Source organism: Kogia breviceps, chromosome 1 (genome assembly GCF_026419965.1).
Source record: "Kogia breviceps isolate mKogBre1 chromosome 1, mKogBre1 haplotype 1, whole genome shotgun sequence".
In the NCBI taxonomy this organism is placed as follows: Eukaryota; Metazoa; Chordata; class Mammalia; order Artiodactyla; family Physeteridae; genus Kogia; species Kogia breviceps.
In genome coordinates, this window is record NC_081310.1 from 63,986,088 (window position 1) to 64,007,317 (window position 21,230).

At 38.8% G+C, this 21,230-nt stretch overlaps 1 protein-coding gene across 2 annotated transcripts; it reads right to left on the minus strand.

Annotated features, from left to right (window-relative positions):
- Positions 1-6,768: 6,768 nt before the first annotated feature.
- Positions 6,769-15,697, minus strand: C4BPB (complement component 4 binding protein beta). 2 transcript variants are annotated; one of them, XM_059053971.2, is made up of 6 exons: positions 15,640-15,697; positions 14,911-15,081; positions 13,009-13,185; positions 9,463-9,556; positions 7,678-7,801; positions 6,769-6,925 (listed from the first exon to the last, which is right to left on the minus strand). In XM_059053971.2, exons 1-6 carry the CDS (start codon positions 15,695-15,697, stop codon positions 6,782-6,784), a joined length of 768 nt encoding a protein of 255 aa, XP_058909954.1. In that variant the 3' UTR covers positions 6,769-6,781. The 2 variants fall into 2 exon arrangements, with proteins under 2 accessions (XP_058909954.1, XP_066884626.1); XM_067028525.1 differs by having other exon boundaries at positions 14,911-15,084.
- Between the last annotated feature and the right edge of the window lie 5,533 nt (positions 15,698-21,230).

Here is a 21,230-nt window from a genome sequence, read left to right on the forward strand (position 1 = left end):
GAAAAAGAGGGGGAGGACTCAAATCAATAAAATTAGAAATGAAAAAGGACAAGTTACAACAGACACCACAGAAATACAAAGCATCCTAAGAGACTACTACAAGCAAATCTATGCCAATAAAATGCACAACCTGGAAGAAATGGACTAATTCTTAGAAAGGTATAACCTTCCAAGACTGAACCAGGAAGAAATAGAAAATATGAACAGACCAATCACAAGCACTGAAATTGAAACTGTGATTAAAAATCTTCCAATGAACAAAAGGCCAGGACCAGATGGCTTCACAGGGGAATTCCATAAAACATTTAGAGAAGAGCTAACACCCATCTTTCTCAAACTCTTCCAAAAAATTGGAAAGCAAGGAATACTCCCAAACTCATTCTACAAGGCCATCATCACCCTGATACCAAAACCTGACAAAGATACCACAACAAAAGAAAATTACAGACCAATATCACTGATGAACATAGACACAAAAATCCTCAAGAAAATACTAGCAAACAGAATCCAACAACACATTAAAAGGATCATTCACCATGAGCAAGTGGGATTTATCCCAGGGATGCAAGGATTCTTCAATATATGCAAATCAATCAATGTGATACACCATATTAACAAAATGAAGAATAAAAACCATATGATCATCTCAATGATGCAAAAAAAGCTTTTGACAAAATTCAACACCCATTTATGATAAAAACTCTCCAGAAAGTGGGCATAGAGGGAACCTACCTCAACATAATAAAGGCCATATATGACAAACCAACAGCAAACATAATTCTCAATGGTGAAAAACTGAAATAATTTCCTCTAAGATCAGGAACAAGATAAGGATGTCCACTCTCACCACTATTATTTAAAATAGTTTTGGAAGTCCTAGCCACAGCAATCAGAGAAGAAAAAGAAATAAAAGGAATACAAATTGGGAAAGAAGAAGTAAAACGTTCACTGATTGCAAATGACATACTATACATAGATAATCCTAAAGATGTCACCAGAAAACTACTAGAGCTAATCAGTGAATTTGGTAAAGTTGCAGAACACATAAGTAATGTATAGAAATCTCTTGCATTCCTATACACTAACAATGAAAGATCAGAAAGAGAAATTAAGGCAACAATCCCATTCACCACTGCAACAAAAAGAATAAAATACCTAGGAATAAACCTACATAAGGAGGTACAGTTTAGTATAGTATAGTTTTCCATACTCAGAAAACTATAAGACACTGATGAAAGAAATCAAAGATGACACAGACAGATGGAGAAATATACCATGTTCTTGGATTGGAAGAATCAATATTGTGAAAATGACTATTCTACTCAAAGCAATCTGCAGATTCAATGCAATCCCTATCCAATTACCAATGGCATTTTTTTATAGAACTAGAACAAAAAATCTAAAAATTTGTATGGAGACTCAAAAGACCCTGAATAGCCAAAGCAATACTGAGGGAAAAAAATGGAGCTGGAGGAATCAGACTCCCTGACTTCAGACTATACTACAAAGCCACAGTAATCAAGACAATATGGTACTGGCACAAAAACAGAAATATTGATCAATGGAACAGGATAGAAAGCCCAGAGGTAAACCCATGCACCCATGGTCAACTAATCTATGACAAAGGAGGCAAGGATATGCAATGGAGATAAGGCAGTCTCTTCAATAAGTGGTGTTGGGAAAACTGGACAGTTACATGTAAAAGAATGAAATCAGAACACTCCCTAACACCATATACAAAAATAAACTCAAAATGGATTAAAGACCTAAATGTAAGACTGGACACTATAAAACTCTTAGAGGAAAACATAGGAAGAACACTGTGACATAAATCACAGCAAGATATTTTTTGATCCACCTCCTAGAGTAACGGAAATAAAAACAAAAATAAACAAATGGGACCTAATGAAACTTAAAAGCTTTTGCATAGCAAAGGAAGCTATAAACAAGACGAAAAGACAACCCTCAGAATGGAAGAAAATATTTGCAAACAAATCAACAGACAAAGGATTAATCTCCAAAATATATAAACAGCTCATGCACTCAATATTAAAAAAACAAACAACCCAATTAAAAAATTGGCAAAAGACCTAAATAGACATTTCTCCAAAGAAGACATACAGATCGCCAAGAGGCACATGAAAAGCTGTTCAACATCACTAACAGAGAAATGCAAATCAAAACTACAATGAAGTATCACCTCACACTGGTTAGAATGGGCATCATCAAAAAATCTACAAATAACAAATCCTGGAGAGGGTGTGGAGAAAAGGGAACCCTCTTGCACTGTTGGTGGGAATGTAAATTGATACAGTCACTATGGAGAACAGTATGGAGGTTCCTTAAAAAACTAAAAATAGAATTACCATATGATCCAGCAATCCCTCTACTGGGCATATACCCAGAGAAAACCATAATTCTAAAAGACCCATGCACACCAGTGTTCATTGCAGCACTATTTACTATAGTCAGGTCATCGAAGCAACTTAAATGCCCATCGACAGATGACTGGATAAGAAGATGTGGTACATATATACAATGGAATATTACTCAGCCATAAAAAGGAAAGAAAGTGGGTCATTTGTAGAGGCGTGGATGGACCTAGAGACTGTCATACAGAGTGAAATAAGTCAGAAAGAGAAAAACAAATATCGTATATTAATGCATATATGTGTAATCTAGAAAAATGGTATAGATGAATGGGTTTGCAAAGCAGAAATAGAGACAAAGATGTAGAGAACAAACGTATGGACACCAAGGGGGGAAAGCAGGGAGGCGGTGGTGGTGGTGTGATGAATTGGAAGATTGGGATTGATATATATACACTAATGTGTATAAAATAGATAATTGATAAGAACCTTCTGTATAAAATAAATAAATAAATAAAATACTTACATGCCAAAAAATAGTCAAACTTCCAGTTATAAGATAAATAAGTCATAGGGATGTAATAATAACATGATGACTACAATTAATACTGTGGTATGATATATAGCAAAGTTGCTGAGAGTAAATTGTAAGAATTCTCATCACAAGGAGCAATCTTTCTTTTCTTTTTATTGTATCTATATGAGACGGTGAATGTTAACTAAACCTATTGTGGTAATCATTTCACAATATATGTAAATCAAACCATCATGTTGTACACCTTATTCTTATACAGTGATGTATGTCAACTATTTCTCAATAAAACTGGAAAAAAAAAGAATAAATATAAAGAAAAAGATAAACATCTGAGGCAATTTCAGATGGAGGTAAGTACTATGAAGTAAAAGAAAGCAGGATGAGGGGAAACGGAGGGGAGGTTGTATCCTAAACAGGATGGTTAGTCAAGGATTGAGATGATCAGAAGTAAGCAGAGTCCTCAAGGAAGTGAGAAATGTCTGGGGAAAAATCATTCAATGCAGTGGGAACTTCAGATCTAGAACCTTGAATCCTGAGCTCATGCTAGGGCTGGAAATTCAATGGCTGATAAAAACTAATGGGATACCTAACCTCAAGGAGCTTACAGCCCCGTGAGAAAATCAATGAATCTTAATAAAATTAATCACACTCCAAATGCAAAGCTCCAATCATGGTAATTTTGCTCAGCAGGAACCATTGACATGTTTGGTTATATTAGAGATGGGGGGCGGGTATAATTGGCACAGGATTCCGATTTGCTTTTCATGGAGATAACTAGATTATACTTGACCGCTATGTGCAGGAGCCTGATAGTCTAATCTCAGAACAGAATGCAGGCAATACACCGCCGCTGAGAATGAGAGCAAACCAGAAGAGTGGGCTCTGGCCGGGACGGCAAAGGCAGCAAATGGCTGAAGACCTGAGAAAAGAGAGTGATTTATTTGATGCCTATAGCAATAAGATACAGTAAACATTGGAATCTTCCATCTCAGAGCTGAAGAGAATCCATAAGATGACAAGTTCCAGGACTTGAGAGAAGTGAAATGGATGTGTGTGTGTATGTGTGTGAATGAGAAAGAGAGATTTATTTCTTCCCTTAAAGTCAACACTGGATAGAAAACTCAAAATTACTGAAGACAGAACATTTTCATAAAAATCAGCAGTGATTCCAGTTCCCAGAAATAGACACTGATAATATTACAGTTTACTTCTTTCCAGGTTTTCCTCAACACACTTTTTTTACACAGTTGATATTGTGCTACATATGCAATTTTGTGCTGTTTTTATTCCTCACTTCACCTCATAATATAACTTTATAAAACAAATAACATCTCCATGTCATTCATATTATATACTCCTCATTTATCGCATAAGGTAACAAAGACTGGAGAATTGACCCTTGACCAAAACCTCACAGTTTACAAGAGGTCAAGCCTTCTGCCCCATAGTGCAGCATTTCCGAGCCTACATCCCAGATCCTGAGGTCATGTGTCTAATGTGTAACACATTTCTAGACCCTCTATCCGGGATATACATATGTCTTCTAATATATGCTGTCATTAAAGAAAATATACAATAATGATCTTTTAATTAATAAAAAGTTATGAAAATAAGTATGAAACAGGTACCAGAAGGTCAAAGTGGACATATTACCTATATTATGCGACCTTACAATATATAATTGCACATAATATTGTGAAATACTTTCTACCATCTCATAAAATGGTGTGCTGTGGTTTAGCAGAGAATCTCCTTGTAATCTTTTAAAAATAGTATCTATTAGATCTAACAGTATAAATGTTATAGTGTAACTATCTTATGGACTGTAACCCAAACATTTCTACATGTTAACTCTGTTCTATGTAGAATAAAAACATCTGGAAAATGTGAAAAAAAAAATTATATTTTGAAAATTTTCTGTCCATAATTATCACTGTAAAAGACTGTATTACATTTGATATAACATAATTTTTTAAAAATTTTCCTTAGATTGGACATTTATAATGCTCATAAGGTCTTGCGAGTATAGACAATATAGGCAATAATATAAAGAACAGCTTAACATTTAGAATCATTTTGGTCGATTTAGATTAATCGTAGGAGTAGGAGTAACCATTTACTTGGTTAAAAATCTCATGACACTCATTTGCAACAATATGGTTGGACCTATAGGGTATTATGCTTAGTGAAATAAGTCAGGCAGAGAAAGAAAAATACTCTATGTTATCCCTTGTATGTGGAACCTAAAAAATAAAACGAATGACTATAACAAAACAGAAACAGACTCACAGATATAGAGAACAAACTAGTGGCTACCAGTGGGGAGACGGAAGCAGGAAGAGGCAAGATAAGGGTAGTGGATTAAGAAGTACAAAATACTATGTATAAAATAGTTAAGTGATAGGATATATTGTACAGAGCATAGAAATATAGACATTATGTTTTTGTAACTTTAAATGGAATATGATCTATTAACAATTGAATCACCATGTTGTACACCTGAAATTAATATAATATTGTGAATCAACTCTACTTCAATTTTTAAAAAAAGCTTATGACTCTTTACTACATTTCTATAATCTTCTTTCCACTTGGAACATCCTTTTCCCTAATCTTTGTCTCTAAATCGTAATCACTTTCAAGGGCCCAAAAAACTATGCCGTCTGCCTTGACCATTTTCCTGCCTCGTCCTCCTCTTAAGACAGAAGTCAGCCTCCTCCCATGCAAGCGCCCATAGCACAGTTTTCATGAGAGGGGTGTGCTTCATTCTAAACACACTGAATTAATGATATGTATATATGTGTCTATTAACAGACTGTAGGCTACCCTAGAGGCTGTTTCTTGTTCTCCCTCATAACTTCCACTAGAGATTTTCCACCATTTCAGGCTCTCTTCTGTATTTTGTTTGTATTTTGCCAAGAGTTCCTATGCGTTTGGAGTAGAGGTCAGAGTCAGAGATGGGAGAAGCTTGTCGTACCAGATTAGTATAAAATCTTGACAAGAAAACCTAAGGATTCTTATTTCTTTTGCCCTCTGAAAACAGAATAAGAAAATATATTCATATGTGTTGCAACATCTCAAACTGAAAAAAGAATAAGAAAATATATTTATATGTGTTGTAACATCTCAAAGTGAGGGCTAAGTTTCATCCAAAAGGCAGTGAGTAATATTACCACAGAAGATTTGGAAACCTGGTTTTATAAACAGGATGTCTGGAAGATCCAGGCGAGAGTCTGGGTTCTAACTCTACTTTTGTCTCGATAAGTCATTTTAAGGATATAGCTGTTCTGAGCCTATTTTTCCAAAATGAGACATTAATTTTTGCCTCATAAGTTTTGGTTAATTTGGGGTTAATTTTTGCCTCATAATTTGTATCTCATATTAAAAAATGAAACAGTAATTCCCTGGCAGTCCTGTGGTTAGGACTCCACGCTTTCACTGCCAAGGGCCTAGGTTCAATCCCTGATTGGGGAACTAAGATTCCCCCAACCTGTGAGGCACCACCAAAAACAGAAAAGAGAAAAAAAAAAGGCATGTACCTTAGCTGTGATCTGAGCTTCCCATTCTCTTTCAGACAGGAAATTAAACCTTTCCCTCCCCATTAATGCGTTTCTAATTCTGGTCTTAGACAATCACCATACTTGGTCATTCTACATCCAACACACACACACACACACACACACACACACACACACACACACACACACACACACACACACACACACACACACACACACCATGCGTCATGCAGCTGCGGCTGGTTACTATGAAGTTGTATTTCGGCCCAAAGAGAGAAAAATCTGAAACCAATTTCAGAACCAAGAGGAAATTTTATTCATAGGAGTATTTCTATTACACAGTCTGCTCAGCTGTAATGTCAGGGCAACATTTTTGCCTTCAAATCAGCTTTCCTTATTTCCAGAGAACATTTTACTTTCTCCATCGTTAAGTCACTTTTCTTTAATCTTTGTGTAAATTTCTCTATGGCTTTGCAAATTTCCTCACTCTCCTGAAAGGCAAGCTGAAGAAAGAACATTTTTTGAAGTTAACAGTTTAAGAACTGAGACTCAGCTCTACACTCGGAAGCTAATGAGTAGTGTTTAGGTGCCCAAATGGGGGCTCAGAACAAGGCTAGCTTCAGTATGGATCTGGGTCTTCAACATGATGAATCATTTACATTTGTAGGATGGCTGGGGGCTGCCTAGGGCCCCTTTCAGGATGCTGCCAAGTGTCCCTCTCTTCCCCCTGGGGTACAGATATATATATAAAATCTTGCAACTTGGTGTGTCATGGGGGAAGTTATCACTGCCTGCCCCTGGGGTACTTTTTTATTTTCTGAAAATAAACTTTAGTGGCTTAAATCTACTTGTCATTCCAGTAATAAATACAGACTAAGAGAGGACTCTCAATGATAATGGATCTGTTCAGCACTTTTGTGCTTTTTTTTTTGAAGTCTAGAAAAATTTTAGAGACTTTTCACAGCAATACTTCCAAGTCTAAGACATAAGTTTATGTACCTTGCTCTTTAAAGCACATGAGACAACAACCCCTACCAAAAGGGCCTCATGAGGTATTAATGATGATGGTGGAGAATGGGAATTCATATACAAAAACATGAGCTACTAGTTTATAGGCCCCACCCTACAATCAGGCCAAGACCAATCCATTCAAAGACATTCCAAATGGAACAGCTATTTACTGAACATATGTCAAGAGTGACACCAGGCCCTGGAGGCACAGCTGTGAATAAGACAGAAAAGAGCCCACTCTTACCAGTGCCCTCTCCAACTCCAACTCAGCTGGTTTGGGAGCTTCTCGGATCAACTCACAGACTGGAAGGGTACTGTTCCACTCCCCATCAATGCACTTTTGGTGCTGTGTGCCCACCAGGCAGTACCTGGACGCAGGTTAGAATGGCAACAACATTTACACTTCCACTTCTTGAACTGGGCAACTAAAGCTGGTTATATGTAACAGTATTTCAGTATTTCACACTGTAATAGGCTCTACTTTTCTGCCCCAGAGCCCTAATGCACACTTAAGTTATCTCAATATTACAAAGCAGTCATAAAGTAAAACCACTCTCCTGGGGGTGGAGAGGACCCAAGCAATGATTCAGACTGTAAGACATGGAGGAGTGAAAAATTCTAAATATGTGTTTTTATGCACACAGTTTTTGGGTGGGAAGGGTGAGGGAGGAACCTCTTCATTGTTCAGTAACTTTAAAAAAGCATCTGTCATCTATGCTCTAAAAAGGAGTAGAAAGCTAGAGACAGCCTTCAAATAAATCTTGGGGAAATGCTTAAAAGGAGCCTCAGCTCTTAATCAGAAAAACATGAGAGTTGATGGCAAAATGCATTGGAGGTAAAAAATGAGATTGAAATGCCAGTGAGGTCACATGACTCTGAGTTAATAAGATTGAGGCCAGGGAAAGAAAAGGTTAGGAGATCTGTAAGTGGGTGACTGGGCAGTCTAAGTTGAGGTTAGACTTTAATTACTATGGCCTAAGGATCTCTATTCTAAATAATTCTATTTCTGTACTTCCATATATTCTGTGATTTTTTTTGAGTTTTTTGTTCTGAGACTGTTTACAAAAACATACTTTTTTGGGGGGGTGGCTGCACTGGGTCTTTTGCTGTGCGTGGGCTTTCTCTGGTTGTGGCGAGCAGGGGCTACACTTCATCGCGGTGTGAGGGCTTCTCATTGCAGTGGCTTCTCTTGTTGCAGAGCACAGGCTCTAGGCACGTGGGCTTCAGTAGTTGTGGCACACGAGCTCTAGAGCACAGGCTCAGTAGTTGTAGCACACAGGCTTAGTTGTTCCGGGGCATGTGGGATCTTCCTGGGCCAGGGCTCGAACCCGTGTCCCCTGTATTGGCAGGTGGATTTTTAACCACTGCGCCACCAGGGAAGCCCCAGAAAAACATACATTTTAAATATTTTATCTTGTCTTAGCTAAGAGAAAAGAGTGATACTTCTATTAGGATAAATAGGAGGATCAGTCTGTCTTCTAGGGCTTGGGGAGAGCTGGCAGTGGGCTAAAGCAGCTCTCAAAATCAGAATGAGCAGGACTTCCCTGGTGGCACGGTGGTTAAGAATCCACCTGCCAATGCAGGGGACACGGGTTTGAGCCCTGGTCCGAGAAGATCCCACATGCCATGGAGCAACTAAGCCCGTGCGCCACAACTACTGTGCCTGTGCTCTAGAGCCTGCGAGCCACAGCTACTGAGCCCACATGCCACAACTACTGAAGCCCACGGGCCTAGAACCCGGGCTCCGCAATAAGAAAAGCCACTGCAATGAGAAGCCCACGCACTGCAATGAAGAGTAGCCCCCGATCTCTGCAACTAGAGAAAGCCCACGCACAGCAACAAAGATGCAACACAGCCAAAAATAAATAAATTAATTTTTTTTAAAAGTAAAAAAATCAATTCAAAAAAATATATATCAGAATGTGCTAGGTAATCAGGGGACTAGGTTGAGACACACTGGGTCTTTTCCAAAACAAGGCTACTAGTCAATGGGCAAGGTCTCATATTTAAAAGGCTGCAATACACTTACCTGGCTTCACAGAAGTAAGTAATGGTAGATCCTGAGTTGAAATCTATTCCTTCAAAATAGCCATGAGCTGGATTCTCAGGAGGGCCACAGTCTCCTGAGAGACAGGAGTATAAGAATGACAGCTGTGAAGTCCAGTAATGTTCAATTAACAATGCCAGGCCCCTAAGTGCAACTCTCTAGGTCAGCACCTGCCACCTTCACAGCAGCCCATGTGGGATCTGGGACATGTTCTCCATTCATTTCCTTCTGGTCAAATCATATTTATCCATGAGAAAGACTCCCTCCCCTGGCTCATTCTCTGTGTCATTAGTGATGTGAGAGTACTTTGTGATTGGCAGGAACTTGAGGAAAGGAAGGTTAAGTTGTAGAGATGCTAATTGTCAGTGTACAAGAAGCGAAAAATTAGGCTATAGGTAGAGATGGAAGAAGTAACTCCTGAAACAGTAAATAGTGTGAGTTCAAATGGAGGTTGAGTACCCCTGTGTGACAGTTGTACCATATGAGAGATTCAGCAAAAAACGGAGAACAGAGCTGCGAGGAAAGAGGATGAGTCTGTAAAATTATGGAAAGAGAGTTGGACGAGGTACTAGATGTTGTGAGTCTTGGTTTTGGCTCTTCCGCTGACCACATGGCATGAAAGAAGCCATTTTACCTTTCTCAGCTTCCTTCTTTTTTTAAAATTAATTAATTAAGTTTTTTTTGTTTTTTTTTTTGGCTGCATTGGTTCTTCGTTGCTGCACACAGGCTTTTTCTAGTTGTGGCGAGTGGGGGTTACTCTTCGTTGCCGTGTGCAGGCTTCTCACTGCAGTGGCTTCTGTTGTGGTGGAGCACGGGCTCTAGGCCTGGAGGCTTCAGTTGTTGTAGCACGTGGGCTCAGTAGTTGTGGCTCTTGGGCTTTAGAGCACAGGCTCGGTAGTTGTGGTGCATGGGCTTAGTTGCTCCGTGGCATGTGGGGTCTTCCTGGACCAGGGCTTGAACCCATGTCCCCTGCACTGGCGGGTGGATTCTTAACCACTGTGCCACCAGGAAAGTCCTCAGTCTCCTTCTTAATCTATTAGATGAGCAGGCTAAATAATATTATCCTAAGGTCCCTTTCAGCTCTGAGGTTATATGAGTCTAAACTTATTGATCAAGATTAATGGCTAGGGGCTTCCCTTCCCTGGTGGTGCAGTGGTTGAGAGTCCACCTGCCGATGCAGGGAACACGGATTCGTGCCCCGGTCCAGGAAGATCCCACATGCCGCGGAGCGGCTAGGCCGCTGAGCCATGGCCACTGAGCCTGTGCGTCCGGAGCCTGTGCTCCACAATGGGAGAGGCCACAACAGTGAGAGGCCCGTATACCACCAAAAAAAAAAAAAAAAAAAAGTTGTGTGGAAGAAAGGACAAAGAATTTCAATGAGTTGATTAAGGAACTCCAGTGGCCCAAATGGACACCTCACCAAAGATATACAGATGGCATATGAGAAGGTGCTCGATACCATATGTCATCAGCAAAGTGCAAATTAAAACAACAGTGAGATACTATTACACATCTATTAGAATGGTCAGTCTCTGGAACTGACAACACCAAATGCTGAGAAGGTTTTGGAACAATGGTATTCATACATTGCTGGTGGGAATTCAAAATGGTAGAGCCCCTTTGGAAGACAGTTTGGTGGTTTTTCACAAAACTAAATATACTCTGACCACGTGATCTAACTCCCAAAGAAGGTGAAAACTTACATCATAGAAAAAAACCTTCACATGGATATTTTTAGCAGTTTTATTCATAATTGTCAAAACTTGGAAGCAACCAAGATGTCCTTCAGAAAGTGAATGGATAAGTAAACTGTGGTACATCCAGAAATGAAACATTATTCAGCACTAAAAAGAAATGAGCTATCAAGCCATGAAAAGACATGGAGAAACCATAAATGCATGTTACTAAGTGAAAGTAGACAAACTGAAAAGGCCACACAATGTATGATTCCAATTGTATGACATTCTGGAAAAGGCAAAACTATGGAAACAATAAAAAGATCAGTGGTTGAGAGGGGTGGGGGAAGTAAAGTGATAAATAAGCAGAGCACAGAGGATTTTTAGTGTGGTGAGAATACTCTGTATGAGATTATAACGATGTACGTATGTCATTATACATTGGTGCAAATCCATTGAATGTACAACACCAAGAGTGAACTCTTAGGTAAACTGTGGACTTTGAGTGATAATGATGTGTCAATGTAAGTCTATCAATTGTGGGTGACATTGATAATGGGGGGGATGCTGTGCATATGTGGGAACAGGGGCAATAGGGGGAATCTCTGTATATTCCTCTCAATTTTATTAGAAACCTAAAACTGCTCTAAAAAAATAAAGCATTGAAATAAATAAATTTGCAATGTTAGATGTGTACCATTCCAAATGAGATTGTTAAATTAATTTTTTGTTTCCTATTTTTTAATTTAAAATTCTGGTTAGGAGTGCATTGTAATACCAAGTCTGCCCATCCAGGATCTTTTCTTTTATTCATGTCTTATTTTATGTCCTTTGGTAAATTTTCCTATAGGTCTCATGAATGGAATTATTTTTACATTTCAATAATTCATCTGATAACTATTACTAGAAAGTGAAAACTTTGATTTTTCAATATTTATTTTGTATCCAAGAATGAAGTTTTTAGTAGAATTTCTTGGATTTTTCAGGTATATTTTGCAAATAATGATATCCTATAACTCACCAATCATTCTAGGACTCTATCCTATAGAAATAGTAGCATAGACATAAAGATGTATGTGTATAGACACATATATACAATAACATTCATTTCATCATTGTTTGTAATAGCAAAAATATGGAAATATAATAAATGTTCATCAATATGAGAGATATGGAATAAATCATGGCATATCCACATGTAGTTAAAAAGCAGGAGGTAGAGCTATACATAATGATCTGAAAAAGATTCCCATGTATATTGTTATATGAAAAAAGAAGCTATTTTTAAAATATGTATAGCAAAGTCCATCTTTGTAGGTATATATCTGTGTTGTATGTGTGTGTGTGCATTTATTTAAAATATCTGTGTAAACATAAGAAAAAGTCATTAAACACATCCAACTAATTACCTCTGAGAGCTATGAACTGTAGTGATAAAAGGAGGTATTTTCAACTCTTATTTTATGTAATTTTGCAATGATGAGTTATAGTCTTTTTTCCCCCTGCTTTTGTTCATTTTTCAAAAAAAAAAAAAAAAAAAGTTATCACTTAAACTTGAAATTTTTAAAAAATATAGTCGGATGTCCCAAACTACCCTGTGTTAGATCTAGTAGTACAGGAATCCTATTTGGAAGGGGGGTGGGGGGCGGGTGTTGTTTATCGTTTGGGTGCTGATCATTTCATTAGAATGCATTGCTTGTGTTGAGCCTGGCTCTTTCTTGGCTGCCTGCTAGATCCTAAACCCTTCCCAGATACAAAAAAGAGGACAGCGTTGTGGGCATGTGGTGAATGGCTAGATTTTCACTGCCGATCAGTATCTTTGGGATTTGCACTTATTTTCTTTTATACTTACTGCTTTTGCAGACAGGAAAGGGAGGCACCCAGGTGTGGTTCTCTAGGCACTGGCTCCAATTGCTGCCCTTGAGGACATAATGCTCATTGCACTTAAACGTGACAGTGTCATTCACATTCACAGGCTCCAAGGAACTAAACTCGCCATTCACCAGCAAAGGGTCAGGACAGTGGCCCACTGAAGAAGAAAACAGGCAGAGATCTGAAAGGGCTAAGCAGAAACCCACCACAGCAAAGGCTAGACCTCCCCAGGTTTCATCAAGAAAATTGAAAATGAGAAGTAAAACTGCTCCTTTTAATATGGACTGCTACATGGTACGAAACCATAACAATGCAGAATGAGAAAAGACTGGGTAGCCCTTAACTGTGGTAGAAAATGTCTTGATCATGCACAAGAGTGACAACTGACATTTGAACTTACTAAAATTAAGCATGTAATTGGAAATTGCCAATAGCATGTTCATCATTCTCTTATGTTAAGCATTGCTCAAAATTCTTGAGCCCATGTTTGAGTCAAATGTTTCCTTCCCTTTCATCATGTCAAATACACACATTAGTCATCATTTTTTACTTTGTTTTCTTTTGTTCTGCCCAGGTGGAAAAACAGGAGAATACAGAGGAATGTGAATTTGGTTCTATAAATAAAGGATAAATATACAGGTGTGCTTTAGGTATAAAGGAGAACTTTACACTCTAGGTTTAAAGGAGAACTAATCCAGCTATTCCTAAAAACAGTACTAGCAGAGAGAATGTGGACTAATTATTCTCCATCCCTACAGACACCACAAATGAGTTGTATGAACCTGAACAAATCACTTAGATTTCAGTTATCATATTTGTAAATTGAGAACATAAATTTTCCCATTTCAAAAATTATATGATGGGGCTTCCCTGGTGGTGCAGTGGTTAGGAATCCACCTGCCAGTGCAGGGTACACTGGTTCAAGCCCTGGTCCAGGAAGATCCCACATGCTGCAGAACAACTTAGCCCATGCACCACAAGTACTGAGCCTGCGATCCAGAGTCCGCAAGCCACAATTACTGAGCCCACGTGCCACAACTACTGAAGCCCATGCACCTAGAGCCTGTGCTCCACAACAGAAGCCTGCACACCACAACGAAGAGCAGCCGCCACTCACCACAACTAGAGAAAGCCCACGTGCAGCAATGAAGACCCAACGCAGCCAAAAATAAAGTAAATAAAATAAATTTATTTTTAAAAAATTATATGATGGATGAAATGAAATGATAAGATATATTTTCTTCAAAATAATAATGCAAAGCAGAATTGTAGATTTAAAAAGTGTTGATCATACATATGAATTCATTTTACACTTCTGTCTTTTGTATATGTTTAAAATTTTTCATAACTTAAAAATTTTAAAGCAGTATGATATTAAACAAATGACAGCCCCCCCCAAAAGTAGGGGGTTTTTGGGTTTTTTTGTTTTTTTTGCGGTACGCGGGCCTCTCACTGCTGTGGCCTCTCCCGTTGCGGAGCACAGGCTCGGGACACGCAGGCTCAGCGGCCATGGCTCACGGGCCCAGCCGCTCCACAGCATGTGGGATCTTCCTGGACCGGGGCACGAACCTGTGTCCCCTGCATCAGCAGGTGGACTCTCAACCACTGTGCCACCAGGGAAACCCCAGTAGTTTTAATATGTAGAAGAAATACTTTCCTTCTTGTAGGGATGATTGCGTCTACTAATTCAACTAAATTAATACTAAGAGCTGATTATGTACCTACTAAGAGAAGTTCCACAACTAGAGTGCTTTAAAAATGTATTACTAGAAGTTGAGAATTTCTTTTCTTATAAAGTCTTACCATGGCCTACTGGAGGTACAGTATGAAAGAATACAGAGGGATGACAAGGTGAACAAAGTAGCAGAAAGATCAAACTTACAGCGGCACTCAGGAGCGGTGGCATTCCATCCCTTAGATGCATTACAAAAAAGGGTTTTCTCTCCTACCAGGTGGTAGCCATTGTTACATAAGAAAGTCCCCAGAATTTGTCCTTCCCCCTCCCTTGCAACAAATATGCTATTGTCCACTGGGGGGAGTTCTGGACAGATCTCTGCTGGAGGGAAAAAAAAAAAAACAGATTTGTTTGGTGTATCACATGCCCTGAGGAAGCACTTACTAGATTCCCCATCCAAGTGTCTTTTAGCTTGATTATTAATTCTGATTCCTTATTCTCTTCCATGTCCATGTACATCCACATCCCTTCCTGCCCAAGAATTCCCAAAGTTTTGTTTTCAAAAGGATAACAGGAGTTTTACTCAAGTTCAGCCATAAGTTATCCACTCCTAAATAAAACAATCCCCTTTCCAAATAGTGGTCTGAGAGTTTATCATAAATAAGACCTCTCAAGATTTTGAAATTGGTACATTTTTTGTTCCCAGAACAGAAAGGGAAAGTAGCAGATAATGACCCACTTCATAGAGCAAAATAATTAAATATTTACTATGCCCCTATTGAGTTCAGAGCATTAGGCCAAGTAATTTGAGATTTTTCAATGAAGGAAATATATTTTATGGACTTCAATTTCATTAAAACTCCAGATAGAATGCCTCATAATCCACAAGCTGATATCACATGTCTTACAAACTGAGGTTTAGAAAAGCATACGTACCATCTGAGGCAGAAATCAGCCACATACCCACAAGACAGCACATAAACCAAAAAAACATCTTGTGATCAAAATTGTTTGACCCGGGTTGGAAATAACCCAGCCTGGGATCCTGGTTTAGATCAAAATAGGTCTTCTCACACCACTTGAGATCAGACCAACCACCTCCTTCCTAGATAAGGGGTTGTCTTGATTTCTCTTCCCTGGAAGGAAAAAAAAATTCTAAAACAGGAAATAAGAGTAGCTGTAAGGAAGTTGGTACAAGGAGGGATTTTGCAAAAACCCAAAGGGGCAATAAAAAAGAGTTGCCAGGGCTTCCCTGGTGGCACAGTGGTTGAGAATCCGCCTGCCAATGCAGGGGACACGGGTTCGTGCCCTGGTCCAGGAAGATCCCACATGCCGTGGAGCGGCTGGGCCCGTGAGCCATGGCCGCTGCGCCTGCGCGTCCGGAGCCTGTGCTCCACAACGGGAGAGGCCACAACAGTGAGAGGCCCGCGTACCGCAAAAAAAAAAAAAAAAAGAGTTGCCAGTTTTAAAACTCAGTTTCAGAAATGGCCCAAGTGCTGCTTATGCAAATCCAGTTGACCAGTCCTTTTGAACTGCAGGCTGATCCTACCTCAACAGATTTGGGTCAAATGGTCTTGCCATGACCTTCACATCTGTCGATATTTGCCAGTGTTTACAGTCCACCTTCTGCAACTCTCTCCAGCATTGTGGGTAGAGGCAGGGAGGTGGGGGTGGAAGAGTGCATCCCTTGTGGCTTCCCATGTAAAACCCAACTCTGGGTGCTACCTCCTCCCCCTTTCTCAAATATCAGGTATCCTAAGACTGTAAGCAGCACTGAAGACTGAAAGCTCAAGGAAGTCAAATAACCTTACCTGTCTCCAACCTTGCAGACCATATGGCTTCCCAGAAACGAGCTGGTCCTGGCAAATCCCAAACTTGAGAAGGACTCCAAAGTCCTGCAGCAACACAATGTCCTCATTTGCCAGGTCTGCACCAGGCTTCCCATTCTGTGGTCTTCTGGGCAGGATTTGACCTGAGTCCAGAGTCAACCAAATGAGCTAAGAGAGAGATGAGGGGAATACTTTGGTCTTGGGAATGAAGCATGTAAAATTGCTTTTGGGTTCCCATAGCTTCTTGTTCATGATGATTACAGCTATTAGCTAGTTGTCTGTGCTCCAATTATACAACTGGGGTAAAATTCCTACAAAATCTTAAGTTTAAATAAAATAACAAATATAAAGCATAAAAACACAGTAAGGTCTCAAATGTTATTCTCATCCCCACCCATTATCATTACTTTGTAATGATTTGTTCTTGTCTTTCTCCCACACTAGACTATGTTAAAAAAACAAAATTCAAGATGTAATTGGCTTTATTCAACAATTCATTAATTGGGCAGCATCCCACCTAGTAAATAGAAGGGCACTCTGAGGAATTATACAAAATGGAGGGTTTTTATAGAAGGAGTGTGGGGCAAGGAAGTTACTAGCAAAAGAAAAGGAAGATTTGTTTCAGGATAGGTCACCTTCTTTTGGGGAAAAAATGAGAGTCTAATCATGCAGATTACCTCATTAGTGCTGACCAGAAAATTCCAGACTGGCCCAATTAAGAGTATATTCCTGGGGAAGGTCAAAATTGCAATTAGGTCAAGTATTAATATTAAATCTAGGTTTGGTATCAGGACTTTAGCACAGATGACATCATTTGGGACCTGTGGTTCCCTCTTTAACAACTGTCAACAACTCTAGAACAGAGATTGTGCCTCATCTGTGTTTGCATTCCCTTCCTCTACATTGCATAATGAAAAGTATTGACAGAATCATCTGCTAAATGAATAAAGCAATGCAGAGTAAATGAAGAGTCACCCAGAAACTCTACCACAGCCCCTCAAATACATACTGATAACTTATTTATTATATACTGCTTTTATGGTTTTTCTGTGTCTTTGGACAACTAATATGTGAGCTCCTATAGTGCAAGCATCTTTTAAAGTATAATTTTCAAAAAGTTAATAACAAGACATTCATGTAAATATAAAATGAACAAGTGTCAAAAATTTCACTCAACTCATTAATTAATGAGGGAACCACTAAGATGCTACAGTGAATTTAAAGAAGAATTTGAAGAACAGATATATAATATATAGTCAGTCAAAGGCATTCTAAAATCACCCTTCTACTAGAAGCAAAACTGGTTAATATACAGGGCAACAAACTGTAATACTTGAAATCAGATTTTCTAACTGATGGAAATTAATTCAATCGCTACTGGACAAAATTCTTTTGCTTTGTCCTGATCGGGAATCATTTGCATTGTTCTCAGAAAAGAATCATTTGCATTCCTACCCATTTTCTACAAATTAACCTCTACTCTTATAAGAGAGTTGTAAAAAAGCCTAGTTAATAGAAAGTCAACCAAAGTTACACACCTTTATGGAATCAATAATCCCTAGAGAGTGTCTGCTAGAGAATACTCAGTAATTCATAAAAAAATGTCTCCAGTGATCTCTGTTTGCCTAGTTCCAAGTTTTGAGTAATTTTTAACATACCACATATTCTATGTCTTGAGGAATACATGTCCCTCAGTATCTAGTGTGCATAATGTTTGTACAATAAATAATAAAAAATGAAAGAAAATTTTGTTTATTGCTACATAAACATGGGTATAAAATAGAGATTACAGGAAATAATTGCAAATGAGTCTTCGTCTCAATGGCTTATTTTAGATTCAGAATGATTAGGACTTTAGAAAGGTACTATATTGCTTATAATACCATCTTCCTAACATTTCTTCGTGAAATGTAAAAATATTTACACTAAGTGGGATATAGAGAGACTATAAATATCCTCACAAAGTTCAGGTCAGGTTTTATGGTCAAATAAATTAAAAGAAAACTTTGTTTTCAAAGTGTATTGAATTTTGTAATTCCATATAAGGGATTATGTGTTTTATTATGAGTGTCCAAGGTAGAATAAACTAATAAATGAGCATTAACTGACCCTTCTAGACTGTTGAACAATTTGGTCTAATCCAGATTGTTTCCTGGAGAACTAGGGTAATAAATCAGGTGCAGAAGTTGTACTCAGACTGGTTTGATTACTTTACAAAGGGATAGCGGCCAGTAATTAGCAGAAGAGATCAGAAGGTGAGGGCGGAGGGGTAGAAAAACAAAAGTCCGCAATGCCTAGGCTGGGGGAAGAGTTGCGGGGAGTTAAACAAGGGGAACAACACCCTGTGATGTGTGTGTGTGATTTTAAGAGAATTGGGAAAATATTTTTTAAAGTTCTACAGTATGTTACGAATGGATTTCCTTCGGTCTTTCTCAAGACAATTCAGAAAAGATCTAAATTGCTTCTCTGATTATTTTTTATTTACCGAGTTGATGTTTTTTGAATGCCTCACCAAGAAAAACCTGGGCTAGAAAAGTAGCCTTTATTCAGATTACATGAGAATAAAATATATAAATTTTAAAAAGGTCATACTGTTCATGAAGCATTGTAGAATAAGCTTTGCTTGTGAGTCAAGACAGACATGAACTACAGCAAGATCAGACTTGATGAATGACAAATAGTGTGTCTTTAAGTGGTGGCAATATAACTCTTCAGAGACTACTGCTCACCTTGTTATGTCCCTTCAGACTTACTGCAAAGTCCCTACTACCTACCGAAGCAGATTGCTATTCATTCCCAAAATCCATTCCATCCTTCTTCTTTAGTAATTAAACCACAATTATAGCTGGCACAAGGTCACTTGGAATTTTTTTAAATACATTTCAGCCTGCCTGCAGTCATATATAGCCATGAGCTATGAGAATAAGTACTGCGTGCAACATTTAGAAAACACCCTTAAAGGAAGTTGGTGTACCCTTTTTGCTCCCTTTTTACTGACTGGGATGTAGACATGATTCCAGTAGGTTGAGTAGCTGTATTGTACTATGAGGTAGAATCCAGCACATTGTAGGTGAGAGTAACCTTCTGCATGTGTAAGGTGCTGTTATTTTGGATTTGGCGACACCTTCAGCTGAAACCAACTCTGATCTGAAACACTGATGAATACAAGAAAATAAGGGTCAACTGGTATTTGAGTGAAAGGACCCAGAAATTTAAATTTGGAAAAAAATGTTTAATAGCCTTTACTAAATTGTGCCCAGAGGCTGTTTTCCATCCCATGCACAAATTCTAAAAAAGCAACGGATGAAAGAGCAAACCTAGGAAGTGAAAACTGAATGTAAACAATAAGGTAAGTGGATCACTAATGGAGAAAAGCCAAACGGATAAACAAGCTGTTCCCTGAAAGTAGGCTGGATACTTGGTGAAGGGCATTACACTTTTTGAGGCCAGGTCCCATTAGATCTGGAATGCTCTTCCCAAGGGGTTCCTATGCTTCTGAAATTATTTCACTTAATTGCAAGGAGAAACTCACCTATAGAATCTGACTCAGTTTTCAAACGTGCAGTATCACATATACCACTAAAAAGCGTACTTAAATGTCTTTGGGAATTCAGAAGGGAGTTATTCTGCCCCAAATGCAGCTGGCTTAATGAGAATAAAAGAAGAAAGACTTTGTTCCCTTAAGTTTTTAAGAAAACGAAAACATTACTCTCCATGATTAGCAATGTTATCTTATTACAATCTATTCAAATTCTTAACTAATCCACAATGTCCAGTTAAAAATAAGTGAGCATTTCAGAATCTCATATATTCCCCTTCTCTGCTTAAGAGTTAATATCAAATAGATGTGTCTTCATTTCTTATGTCAAAGGAAAGAAATGAAGATGAGGTGTATGAGTATGTGTGTAGATTATCATCTGCCTCCTGGTTTCTCACCTTGAGGTCCAGGAATAGGTTTCAGGAGGTCATGACCCCGCACTAAATTGTTTGTACAACTTATGTGTGTGTACGTTTTTCTTGGGAGAGACTCCTTAGCTTTTATCAAATTCTCAAATGAGTTCAAGACAATGAATGTAGGTTGGATGGTGCAGAATACTTCAAGACCATAAAGCATGGTAACAGGCTATTGCCAGACTGCCAGAGGAAGTACCAGTGGGGTTGTCATCAACAAGGACAAGCTAGTGAACCCAAAGGCTGACCATCCTCATGGTGAGTCCCCAGTGAAGACCCTGGAGAAATTTAACACATGATGTAGGCTTCCTTGGTGGCGCAGTGGATGAGAGTCCGCCTGCCGATGCAGGGGATACAGGTTCGTGCCCTGGTCTGGGAGGATCCCACATGCCGCGGAGCAGCTGGGCCGGTGAGCCATGGCCGCTGAGCCTGCGCGTCCGTAGCCTGTGCTCCGCAACGGAAGAGTCCCCAACAGTGAGAGGCCCGCGTACCGCAAAAAAACAAAAAAAAATACATGATGTAACAATTATGGCTATAGAAATAAAGCAAATAATGACCATTACCCAACACTGGAGCACTCTCCAAACAGTCATTTTCTAATCCTAATCATCTTTTAAGTTTCCAGCTACATTGAAAGGTAGTATGTTATGTGTTTATTGGGCCTTCACCATCACAAATCTTATAATTTGACAAAAACTCCATCAATATTGAGGTAAGTCACACAATAAGGGTGTTCATTCACCTATT

Bases quoted from the DNA above. Each gene is read 5' to 3' on its own strand.
- C4BPB (XM_067028525.1), bottom strand. From the start codon at position 15,697: ATGTTTTTTTGGTTTATGTGCTGTCTTGTGGGTATGTGGCTGATTTCT. The intron at 15,085-15,639 runs GTACGTATGCTT...TTTTCCCTCCAG, and splicing joins GCTGATTTCTGCCTCAGATG to CAGAGATCTGTCCAGAACTC. The intron at 6,926-7,677 runs GTAAGAGTGGGC...TTCTTTCTTCAG, and splicing joins TGGAGTTGGAGAGGGCACTG to CTTGCCTTTCAGGAGAGTGA.